This window comes from Vanessa cardui, chromosome 23, assembly GCF_905220365.1.
Source record: "Vanessa cardui chromosome 23, ilVanCard2.1, whole genome shotgun sequence".
Taxonomy (NCBI): Eukaryota; Metazoa; Arthropoda; class Insecta; order Lepidoptera; family Nymphalidae; genus Vanessa; species Vanessa cardui.
In genome coordinates this window covers 6,825,120-6,838,577 of record NC_061145.1, presented here as the reverse complement: position 1 = coordinate 6,838,577, position 13,458 = coordinate 6,825,120, and the positions used below count along the sequence as shown (strand labels likewise).

At 32.0% G+C, this 13,458-nt stretch overlaps 1 protein-coding gene across 1 annotated transcript; it reads right to left on the bottom strand.

Moving 5' to 3' along the window:
- Positions 1 to 8,203: 8,203 nt before the first annotated feature.
- LOC124539845 (homeobox protein bagpipe-like) lies at positions 8,204 to 12,950 on the bottom strand. Its single transcript, XM_047117202.1, has 2 exons — positions 12,561 to 12,950; positions 8,204 to 9,533 (listed from the first exon to the last, which is right to left on the bottom strand). The coding sequence occupies exons 1-2, from the start codon at positions 12,904 to 12,906 to the stop codon at positions 8,614 to 8,616; spliced, it is 1,266 nt and encodes a 421-aa protein (XP_046973158.1). The 5' UTR covers positions 12,907 to 12,950; the 3' UTR covers positions 8,204 to 8,613.
- Positions 12,951 to 13,458: the final 508 nt, after the last annotated feature.

Genomic DNA, 13,458 nt, shown 5'->3' with positions numbered 1-13,458 from the left:
AGTTTGATGGGCGATCATTATATTAAGTCTTTAAGTAAATTTTATATTTTGTAAATGAGTTATCGGTGTTTCTTCACTTTCGGGCATTTTAGTCTTTTGGCTTGACCAATGCATACATACAAGTAGTATTTGAAAAGTTAATATATTTTTTTAGAAAACATAACAAAGTTTATATCAAAATTACTAATATTTTGATTATATTCGTAAGTAATTGTGAAACATTTAAACTGTTTACATGTACTTAAATGAAGGGAATTTTCAGTTATGAAAACTGAAAAAATGACTATACCAATATACGTAAAACTCGTAATAGAAAACGCGGTTCGCTTCGAAAAGTGGAAGTATGTAGATTCGCTTTGCAGTTTCACCCGCTTTAGGCTTACACTATAGATGTGAGAGCAACTAGCGTGAACTTGGCAAGACCAAGACCATTTTTTATATGAACGAAGATGATGATTAAAGATTTTATACTTGGTGATAAAAACATATTTTAAAATATAAACAAATGATGCAGTCTTTGCCAAATTATCCCTAACTGTAAATTGTTATAAACTAAAATACTATTAGTAAAATGATAGCATTAGATAAATCTTTAAACAACTTAAGGCATCCTCAAGTCGACAATTGCATCAATTAGACCACCAACAAACATCCCTTAGACAATCGGGACTCCATAGAGAAGGCGCTTGAAGTGACCGCGGGGTGGTCGACGCCGTCTCGACCGCCCTCTACCATTTATTTTAAATTCGTGAGAAACATGTGAGAATTATGTGAGATGAGAGTTCGATTAATGGAATAACTATAATATATTACGTATGATTTATTTTGATACAACTCGAAATATCTAAATTATGCGAAAATCACTCTAAGGTTTAAAATCAGGCATTAAATTTGAGCTCATTAATAATTTTCTGTAGTTAAATGCTGCATTCAAATTAAAATTATTGACTATGATTATTAATATTAATCATATAGTCGACTTGAGTTATTTAATTTGAAAATGGGATCAATGAACTTTTAATTTTTGTAGTTAAGTGAGTAAATCAGCAGTCACCATTAGTAGGGGATATCACTTGCATAAATATGGAATGATTTTTTTTGCGTCGCGACTCCTTTTAAGCTGTTTTGCCTATTAGTTAAGTGGCGTGGCGAATTCCCTACTAATTTGCTTTTTCAGACGACCTTTTTTTGTTTAAAGGGGTAACGTTTAAAAGGTTTGCTTATACCGAGGAGACTCTATTAGCGTGTACGTACGATTTATGATATTTTAGATAACTAGTGAACATATGCAAAAAGACAGAAAACATCCATTAAATCTATTAGCCAATTTCATAAAAAAGGTACATATTATGCCTTTGTTTAAAAAACGAAAGAATATTACATTAATTATGAGTTAAATTGTTGTTTAAATACAAACTTCTTGGATAAAATCTTCGTGCTTAAAATAAAAAAAAAAATTAATAGTCTGTTAACATTTGCAGGGCATTAAAATCCATGCAAATCTTCGATGAGAACCACCAGTATCGTGTATCCGTACCAAATGTTATCCCATAAACAAGATGATGGGAAGGGAGTCATTACAACAGTAATAATTGCGATTGTTACTGACTCATTATGATTGTCATGTGTGTAATTAATGATTCGTTTGACGCAGCAATCGGTGAACTTTACTTTTATTGATTTAGAATTCGAAATTTGAAATTAATTTTAATGGTAACATTGTGTTTGATTCAGTAAGGGATTAAAGATTTAAAGCTGTTAATCGGTGAACTTTAATTGATTGAGAATTCGAATTTTGAAATTAATTTTAATGGTACGATTGTCATTGACTCAGTAAGAAATTCGAGACTTTATTTTATCGCTGTTAATCGGTGAATTTTGCTTATATTTATTTACAGTTCGAATTTTGAAAATAATTTTAGTGGTAACTTAGACTTAGTAAGAGACTCAAGACTTTATTTTATTGATATTAATCGGTGAACTTTACTCGTATTGATTTAAAGTTCGAATTTTTAAATTAATTTTAATGGTAACATTGTCTTTGACTTAGTATAAGATTCAAGACTTTATTTTATTGATATTTATCGGTGAACTTTACTTTTGTTAATTTGAAGTTCGAATTTTAAAAATATAATTTTAATGGTCGACTTTAACATGTTAGAGATTCAAAACTTTCTTTTATTGTTTAACTTAACGTTTTGGAAATTACATGTAACAGAAGACATTGCAACATAATTTGAATTTTGTGTCCCAGATAAATTTGTATAGTATACATATTGTTACTTACCGTAGTTGCTGAAACCAAAATATTTTAATATCCATAATTAACTTTCGAATTGTAATTTTCAAAAAAAATATCGGATCCACGGTTATTTTTATGGGCTTGGCTTGTAGGATTTATTAAAGTAAACACTTAAAAAGCATAAGTACATAATTTTATATTATTTATCGCATAACAAAGTACCAACCTCCTCGGATTACTTTTCGTAAATTGCGAAATGTCTAAGATTTATCTAGCTGTAATACTTTAAAAAACAAAATTATTGAATAGACTCAGTATTTGAACTAAAATCTTGGTATCTGAGACCCTGTAAGCTGGCTCATACACCAAGGAAGCAGTTGACTTTAACTAACTATAGGTACTAATATTATCTTGACATAGTATTAATCAAAGTCGCTTACCACCATCTGTGTAATTTTAAAGATCTAACCATATAGGGAATATGGTTAGGTCTTTAAAATTACACAAGGGATTTTGATGCGGTTTTTTTAAATAGATAGAGTGATTCGAGAGGAATGTTTTTGTATATAATACATGGCCAATATAGATAGTAAAGAAACACGGACAATTTTAGATGTTTCTAATGTGATGTCGTAAATAAACAAATAAACAGTAATATACATATTTATTTGCGCCCGTGCAAAGCCGGGGCGGGTCGCTAGTATATAGTATAAAGTACCTTTGTGCGTTACCTCTTTACGTTCACACATAAAATAAATAAATAGTTCGGGCATAATTATGAAGGCTACTATTTTTTAATTCATCAATGGCGCAAGTTCGGTTACAAAATATAAAGCAATTCGATTGAGGATTGACGAATATTTTTACGAAACACTGAAATTCATAGAAATGACATATAGATCATGTGATCATCTATTGACTTCGGTCGCTGCAAACATATAAAACTCAGATGGCCCAGTGGTTAGAACGCGTGCATCTCAACCGATGATTGCGGGTTCAAACCCAGGCAAGCACCGCTGATTCATGTGCTTAATTTGTCTTTATAATTCATCTCGTGTTCAGCGGTGAAGGAAAACATCGTGAGGAAACCTGCATGTGACAAATTTCATAGAAATTCTGCCACATGTGTATTCCACCTTCCCGCATTGGAACAGCGTGGTGGTTATATGTTCCAAACCTTCTCCTTAAACGGAGAGGAGGCCAGTAGTGGGAATTTACAGGCTCCTGTTGTTGTTGTTGTATGTTAAGTTTATTATTTTGAATACTATTATTGTATCTAGTAGAATACAATATATTATTTTATAGTGTTCATGTATGTGTGTTATACATACATATATCACCTTATGAAAGTATAGACAGATTTTTTTTTGTTTGTTTCGGTTTTATAAATAGAGTCTATTAACAAATCTCTCTGAATTAGTGTTATACAAATGAGACAGTTAAATACCGCTGTTAACCCATCCGTAGTGATGCGTATTTGTTTACCTGACGACATTTCCGGCGCACGTGCTGCGTAACCCGATGCACTGCTTGTTAATGTAGTGCTCATGAATAGGGATGGTCTCGGAATATCGATAACGAGAATTTCATTTTATACATTTTATTTTAGGTTGTAGAGAGAAAAAAGGTTTTATAGCTTGCTTTTAAACTCCAAACACGTTCAACTAATGTGTTTCGCTGATTTCAGTGATATCTTGTTATTTTTGGCACGTTATGTATTCATGATAGAAATAAAAGATATATATATACATATATATGTACTATGTTATGAATATCATGAATAGTAAGTATTAATATATAACGCTTTAGACCAAGTGTTTAATATTATGTATTGGAGTGCTTAAAAATATAACCATTAATTTTCTTTAAAAACTCATGTAGATGGATACTAAACAAATTACATAGAACACCTATAATAAAATAAGTGTTGTCAATTTTTTATCGATATCGATATATTGGTCATGTCTATTTCCCTAGTGAGGATGAGCGGTAATGCAGTTAACTGTTTACTGCTTAGTACCCGATATCTGTAATTGTCGACTAATTCCTCCTTAAGTTAAAGGAAGTGAACGTTACGATTTGAACTTTGATTGAATGAATGGTTATGGGAATGACTTGTTAAAGGTAAAAAGGTGTTAATATTTGATTAATTTCTTTACTGCATATAAATTGATACACAATATTGCCTCTTTCCGTATAACAAGTACTGTTTCACCTCCCCATCTCAATATGTCAATAATTTATTAAAATAAATAAATAGGAGACAACATCACATACATTACTCTGATCCCAATGTAAGTAGCTAAAGCACTTGTGTTATGGAAAATCAGAAGTAACGACGGTACCTAGACCCAAGACAACATAGAAAACTAATGATAATCTATATCGACTCAGCCCGGAATCGAACCCAGGACCTCGAGTGGCGTACCCATGAAAACCGGAGTAAGCACCACTCGACCACGGAGGTCGTCAAAATAGTTTTTTTTCAATTCGTACTAGTATAACCTTTATAGCATTGATAGCATTTGAACTCTTTAGCATTATAATATTAATATATAATATATATCCAAAACATAGGCAGATATTGTTAAAATGATGAAATATACTATTCGTATTCTTTACAAAAGAACATAAACCAAGTATTTAAAACGAGCAATTGTTTCGACATTATCTACGAATGTCTTGTTAACGAGAACTACCAATAAATAAAAGTAAATATTATATACCCCGCTATAAATACTTGTAATAATAAAAATAAACATATTCATTTAAAATTAACGTACACCAAATTATTCCTTTATGATTTTTTAGTTCGACTACAATCATTTTTTAATCGTCCTTTTCCATTTTAAATTACAAGTTATTACTAATTCCGAATGTTGATTCTAAAGTAAAAAAAAAATCCGTAAATTAAATAGTTACATGTTTTCAGTTACAAAAAGACATGTAATAATCATATACAATTATATTTAAGTGCCCTGTATGAATTCGTTTATACTCATCAATACCAATACCTTCTATAATTTATATAACCCTGTACAGTATAATATACCTTATTTATTATAATATGTGAACTGTTTTTAAAGTGTATTCTATTTGCTAGTATTACATTATTATTTCTCCCCTCTAATGTTGCCATGGCAACTAATGTGTATAACCTTTTAAAGCATTAAGCTTTAAACAAAGAACAACAATTTTAGTACTTTTAAAATTGGAATTTCATTTTTATTCGCGACCTTTTCAACTGACAGCTGATATAGTGATTAGGTATTGACATTAAATGTACTACAGAAAGAGCGTTCAAGATAAAAATGGCCAGTATCTTTTCTATTCGGTAGAATCACATACTAATAGTCCATATCCTGAGCTCATATCCTAAGCCTAATGAATATTGTCGTTGGATAGGACAGATTTTTGTAATTATTATTTAAAAGTTCTTTTAAATAATAATTACAAAAATCATAAACATAAAGATTACGACGTACTTTAAAATTTCGCAACGGATTTTGATGCGGATAAAAAAAATTTGATAGAGTTATTCGATTGGAAAGTTTTCGTATATGATATTGATATTTTGTATAAATTTAGTTCATTTATTTATTTAAGTTGTATATCTCACTAGTCATTCTATGCTTGTAAATGCGTATCAGGCATACTATACCTTATATATTTTTAATATATATTTTTTTATTTTTCCGAAGCTTGAAGTGTTATCAATAAATAACATATTTAGCATAACTATAATACTTAATTTTCTATGTACTACTGTTTATATCATCTGGACATAACTATTAAACACGTTTACAGAATTACATGCAAATCTAACTGAAATATAATCATAAGGGAAAATATTGCATTCCAAGTAAAAAGAGCAATTTGAAGTTCGCACGATCAAAGTGCAAGGGAAGCGTCATCGTGGACGAGTCTTAGAAAATTCTTGGAGCGGAAGTCGCAGCTCGGAATTTTCATAATGTCGCCTTACGACGTATTCATATGATAATCTGTAAGAACACGGACGATTTGTATGGAAATGGACTTGCTTGGCGTATGAACGAACCTGCCTTATAAATTGCAATTCGCTGTCTTGTATTACGTACCTTTATTTATTTACATGTTTATTTAAGTTACACACATGGTGGTAGGGCTTTGTGCAAGCCCGTCTGGGTAGGTACCACTCACTCATCAGTGGGTGGTACCGACCGCCAAACAACAGTGCTCAATATTGTTGTGTTCCGGTTTAGGGTGAGTGAGCCAGTGTAACTACAGGCACAAGGGACATAACATCTTAGTTCCCAAGGTTGGTGGCGCATTGACGATGTAAGGATTAGTTAATATTTCTTACAGCGTCATTGTCTATGGGTGATGGTGACCACTAACCATCAGGTTTCCCATATACAAGTCAGTCAACTTATACCATAAAAAATAGGCATAATAATGTATTAAGAAAGAATTTTTTTTAAATTAGATCTACGAAAGTATACTCCATAACTTGCGACTGCTGGCACATGCAATTTGCAAGGCGGTGATTTTGCGAGCATTCTTCACCTTCCCCAGACTTGAGGACCATTGCAATTACGTATTTACTCTCACATCTTTGAGGGCGCTAAGTTTAATTTGTCGCCGGTCACGGTTTATATTTATTTTGTTACGAAACAGCTGATTTTAAATTCGATTTACAATTGACGTATAAAAGCGACAATCTTTATCTTGAAAATGAATTAATTATTTAAATAAAACTAGTTATAACGGATTTCTGATCGACTGAGTCTACCCGTGACCACGAACGCTGTAAAGTGCTCGAAACGTCGGGATGTCAAAAATAATTAATATACGCGATTCAAATCCGTTATAACTAGTTTTATTTAAATGTGTAATAATTGCGAAAATTTAAGACAACATTAATTATTATTTATACACGAGACAACAACACATACATTACTCTGATACCAATGTAAGTACTTAACGCACTTGTGTTATGGGAAATTAGCAATAACCAAGGTACCACAAACACCCAGATCCAAGATAACATAGAAAACTAATGATAATCTTTATCGACTCGTCTGCGAATCGAACTCGGAACCTCGGATTAGCGTACCTATGAAAACAGGTGTTCACACCACTCGACAATGGAGGTCGTCGATACATTATTTGTATTTCATATTTGATATTTAATTTCAATTGTTTAATATTGCTACATCATACAGGTATTTTTACTCTATAATTGACATCACAACAGCAATTAAAATATGTAAAAATAATAACCTGAATATCCTGTTCAAATTTTGATACATTATTAACGGCTATCATATTTGTTTTAGTAATTTTTGTTGTCTGGACAGATAAGCTGATTAAGATCGTTATCTTTTAGGATCTTACTATTTTTCAATCGACATTATAGTCCATAACCATCTTCAAAGATCAAAACTGGTTCTCAGTCTTTTTTTATCTTATATTATTTAACTCTGTAGTAAAATACTTAGAAAATTGACTGACGATTGCTGTGCTGAATCTCTGCAACTGGCGACGTTGTTTATACCATCAGTAAGTTTCGTAATAATTAATTTGTTAAAAATAAAACAGAAAATTGAACATTGAATTAATTTAACTTTATAAGTGTTATAATTACGATTAAATTTATGTTTTCAGTTAAATTAATTATTCTCACCAGTGTCTAAGTTTAGACAAAAAATATTCTATCTGATCCATATAGAGAATAAATAATAATATTTAAATTTGTTTTCCAATATTTTTAGCATCGAGCAAGTGTGTGTAAAGTGATCTGGTTCAGTAAGTCCACATTGAACTAAGCACACAGATTTACGTACGACAAACGTGTGTGATGGGGAACCAACTCAAAGATCGTATATATAAACTCAATATTTTGAAAAGTTTTGATTTAAAAAATTAAAGAAATATAATATATTTTTTAGTATTATAGGATGCGTGAATAAAATCAGTGAATTAACGATATTGCCTTTATTAAACTTTTGTATCTACTACGAAATCTTTGTACTATTTACAACCGTGACAGCTACGTGTAACATCTTAAAAACAACAAAACATTATTTACAATTAATCAAAATTAACAATAACACTATTATTAAAAGAATCTCATCCCTCTTTGGTTTATTATGCAATTTCTTTGGTTCTAAAAGAAGATATATTTCCTCCTGACTTACAAAATATCTTTGGTATATAAATTTACTGGATCACTGTTCTAATCTCAATATGTTATTTATCAATGAGAAGAAATTAATAACATATTCCAACGCCCAAATGCTTCTTTTCTTCTTTGGTTTTTATCTTTTAATCTTAATAATTAATTAGTGTCGACTACAATATGTATTATTCGTGAACGGTGAACATTATAATCAATTTTCTATTTCGATATTACTAGCCATACTTTCGTTGCTGTTTTCGTTAACCTCAACGTGAGTTTTACTTTTATCAATGAGTCTTTCATCCTTCATCGAACTCTCACCAAATTCCTTAGGATCAACACATGTTTCATGAGTCCTATCCGCTTCGCAAGGCATGGACATCCCAAACGCGGGATGACCAGGATAATACATATAGGATAATGGTATATTGGGATAGTTCACACCTAAGTGCGGTCCGTATAGTGATTGCAACACCGCTTGATTGTACGATTCTTGTAACAGCGCTTTATATTCTGGATTCTTTGCGAAGTCAACTCCGTAAACTCCAGCGAAGTGCTTTAATATTGGTGAACCTTCCAAGAGATTCGGAGGCGCGAATAGTGCTGGGTTCAACGTTTTACCGATCATTGGGGCTTGGTATTTTAGATCTGGTAAGTTCGGTTGACCGTTGTTGTTGACTAGGACTTTCACCGCGACTTTTCTCGCGTGGTTCGCGGCGGCGGCGGCGGCGGCCAGCATGCCGCTTTCCTGCATTTGAAGCTGTTTTCGTTTCGTTTTGTACCGACGGTTCTGGAACCAGATCTTGACTTGTGTCTCGGTGAGCTTCAGGCTTACCGCTAAGTCGGCTCGCTCCGGCCCAGATAGGTATCTCTGCTGGCTGAATCGTCGTTCTAGTTCGTAGACTTGGGCGTGTGAGAATGCGGCTCTTGATCGCTTCTTTCTGCCACTGTTCTGCGAGTATTCGATGGGTGTGTAGTTTGGGGAGTGCATTATTCTGTGGTCCGGTGGCGGGGTGGCGCACTTCCTTTCATAGTGTAGATTGAACGGCTTGTATCCGTTGTCGGAGTTGGGGGATGAGTTAGATCGACGTACGGGGGATCCCGTATTTGAGGACCTTGAGTCGTAGTCATCTGAAACAAATGAAAGATTTATACATTCTGGTTTTAATATACAACCTCTTTTTATAATAGTTTCGTAAACGCTTGATAAATTATTATTTAATTATGTAGGCTTATTATATATATCTATAATTTAAAAGTCAGCTATCAAGAAATAAGAATTGATATCCAGTGTATATGAATAAAAATACAGTGTTGCTATGTTTAAAAAATTAAATAATTAAGCGGCGTTCACAGTAGCGAATGAATTCAATACAATATCGCGTCACGCCATCCGCGTATAAAGAAGGCTCAACAATGGATCCATTACGCAAATTGTCGTCGGTCATTAGAGAAAGGATGAACACTGAAAAGGTCTAACCGTATTTTTGCGTGCGATGCCTTTTGTTATTTCTTTGGATAACTTTAGTTTAGGTCATAATCGTTAGAAATGTTTCAGAAATGAACTTTTATTGTTCAGTATTTGATATATAAATCGGTAGTGTTGCTATTATTTACGATAATTAATAATTCAATTGTTTTGCTATCATTTGTATTCAAAAGAGTATGCATTATAAATTGAAAAAGCTAAGAATTTAAATTAAGAAAACAATGGCTGAACGCAAAATTAAAAAAAAAAAACTTATACAAAAGAATGGCTCACACTTTTATGATCGATATTTAAACAATGCTCTACAATTCCAAAGTTAATGTCCCCGGCACGTGGCACTAACTAGTAATTACTTAATAGAACGGCCGGGTAGTGCGTTTAAGCGTCACTTACAGTGATGAGGCGTTGTAACACTAATAGCAAGTGGAGGGACGTCGCGGAATGACACCAGTGTGGACCAGCCATTATCTACGTATTGTTGGTGTCGTAATTGTTGCCGATTTGAATTCGGAATGAGTTCTTTTTTTAAATATTATTAGAATGGTAAAAGTTAAAGTGATTTGGTTGAAATTGTAGTTATTAATAAAATAAAGCGTTTATACTTTTAAAGTTCATAGCTTTTATAAATAAGTAGTGAACTAATTAATTTGTAAGATAATAAAGATTGAAAATATTCGGTTGATTTAGTGCAATTAATTCTATTAAATAATTATAAGATAAGTATGTCATAATACATAATGTATCAAAAAGCCCGTAAAACTTGAACACAAAAGATATTTTTTTAAATTTCGTTTGCAAGAAAATATTTTTACGTTACATGAATAAACTGTTAGATTTGCGGACTTAAAATATTCTAAATAATTAAATAAGTTGAAAGATTAAATAAAAGCACTATAAGTACTATAAGGAGTCATAATAGCTAACCTTGCTAATGGGTTATTTACTACATCAAGATATCGCTGAGTGACACCAATACGCCATTACATTTACTTTTTTTAAAAAGGTTTACAGATTAATAAATACTGAGATAAAATAAATTTTGACAGGTTTCGAATTTAGTTTACTTATTTAAAAATGTTATAATGTCTATTAGGTAATATTATTACGATGAGCGTCGGTGATAGAAATTATTGTTAGAAAATTTGCTCATATCGGATGACAATATTGGTACGCTTAATATTTTTTTAAGAAAGGAGGTTTTATACCAACAGTCATTACGTTTTTTACAATCATTTTTTATTTTGGCTAAAATTGTGTGAAATGTAAATAAAATGGCACCATAAAACGCTTAAAAACGATTTCATTGTATAGTTTTGCTTTTGCAATATTATTTATCAATGAGAAATTTTCATAATGTGATGTACTGTTAGTGTCATTTACACCTGTACCTAATTAATTAATTACTCTTGATAAGGTTTGTGTAGACCGTCTTTGAGAGGAATTCACCACTTATCCTGTGGCGGATTTACAAATCTGCCGCTAGTAGGCTATTAAATTTTTGCCGCCCCTACTTTTTTGCATGTGTGTTTTGATTTGTGTTCTATCGCCCTCATTACATCTTTATCATTATAAACTAGGCGATATTTCTGTCAGTTACTAGATTATTTTTCCAACCCGCTATGTAGTGACGAGTATAGGTAAGTATCTCCCGCCCTATGCTCCAGCCTATTGTAATCCGCCACTGCACTTATCAATTAATTTTACTACCAAATAGTAATACTTTATATTTATGTATTGAATAAAAAAAGCCAGTAGTAACTACCTACATGAGGTTTAGTTCACATAAACCACAACATTTCATGTATTTTGTTGGTATTCTCGGTAGAATCTACTTACTGTACGACCCGGTGGTGGCATCAATTAATATAGTGTAGATTTGATTAAATTAATTTATAATCAATGCAATTAGGTATATATGTATACCCCAAGATATATTACAATGACTACATGTACTTAAATATGTAATTCATTTGTATTTAATAAATATGTTATCGTAATACCTCGTTTTTATTGTTGTAATGTGGATTAATATTAAGCGCAGTATTGTTTTATTGATACTATTACATATTTTAAATGGGAAAGCAACTATGTCTATCTGATTGTGTGAACCACATTCGCAGCAAGACCATTGAACAGCTAGCTAGCTTGAAATCCATAATGTATTTTATATCCAGAAAGGACATAAGGTATTTTTTTATAATAAGTACGTGAAGCGGTAGGGTTGACACTATAATGCAAGCGAAACCGCGAACCAAAACCAGTTAAGCAATCAATTACGGCAAACCAATTTGAACCTTTACGTGATTAGAAATTGCGCCTAAGATATAACATTATGATGGCTACATATTATTAAAACTTATAATATACCAATAAATAACTTATATTTTATTAAATCCATAGACAAAATTTGAAAATAGAAAGTGCACGCACAATGACGTAACGCAGGTATAACTAATACTAGTTATATAAAGATAACAAAATAAAACTAAATAACTAATAATGCGATAGATTTTTCAAACTAATGATACATAATACATTTTAAATAAATAATTAACACTAAATAAGCATGTAAACAAAAACAGGTAAACAAACGTTCCTCGAACTTCAGCGTTCGTCTAAATAAGTTTAAAAATAATTTTAATCATATCTATATTGTTAATTAAACATACCTGATAATTCCGTGACTGGAAAACTATTCTTTCTCGACATATCCAAAGCGCCGTCGTCCGCATAATCGCGGAAATTACAGTCATCGTAGTATTTCATACTCTTTTCCATAACCTCCTTTTTCGAATAACCGTCCTCTTTCGTATAACTCGTCGGCTTGTTTAAAAAATTCACCTTCCCGCCGAAACCGTTCGATGAACAAAACATTCCATTTTCAAAATCACACTTCGTTTCATTTTCCTTTGTCAAAATATCGTTGATCGAGAAAGGAGTCGTCAGACTCAAGTTTGTCTTCTCACAGTCTTGTAATGTCAAGGAATTCTTGAAATTCTTCAATTTAGACTCCATTATTTCGAACACATTAAATTTAAATATTACACGGCGCGTCCGAACTCGTCTCACCGCAAAGCGTTCTCCAAACGAATAAACTTTAGGTGATGAATTGCCCGCCTGCTTGACGAGCGCTAAGCCTCCGAAAGAGATAGAAACAGCCCACTTTCCGCTATGACATCGAGGGATAGAAAGTGACAGCGATAGTTTGGGGCGGTCGTTTTTTAAAAAAGCTTCTAAAGTAGCGTAAGTAGTGGGGATCGTTGAGTTTTTCTTGAAGATGTTTACATGAATTCAATTTGATCGCATTGGTCTTAAGCGAATTGTGCAGCAGCGCTGTATTGGCCGTTGAAAATTTATTTTGGAACATTTTTCTCAAAAAAAACTTTTTTTGTTTTATTATTTTAATATGAAAATTTACATATAACTGTGTCGAATACTATTTTTAATTTTAAAGCGTTTTATATTACTTTCTAAATCTGTAATTTCGAAACTAACACTAATCTTAAGTGTAAATAATTGTTACTCTTTGTATTTTAACACAGTCACACTCTATATTAAAACTCAGAA

Excerpts from the sequence above, each read along its gene's own strand:
- LOC124539845 (XM_047117202.1), bottom strand. The coding sequence starts at position 12,906 with ATGGAGTCTAAATTGAAGAATTTCAAGAATTCCTTGACATTACAAGAC. Across the intron at positions 9,534-12,560 it reads TCCAGTCACGGAATTATCAG|ATGACTACGACTCAAGGTCC; the intron begins GTATGTTTAATT and ends CATTTGTTTCAG.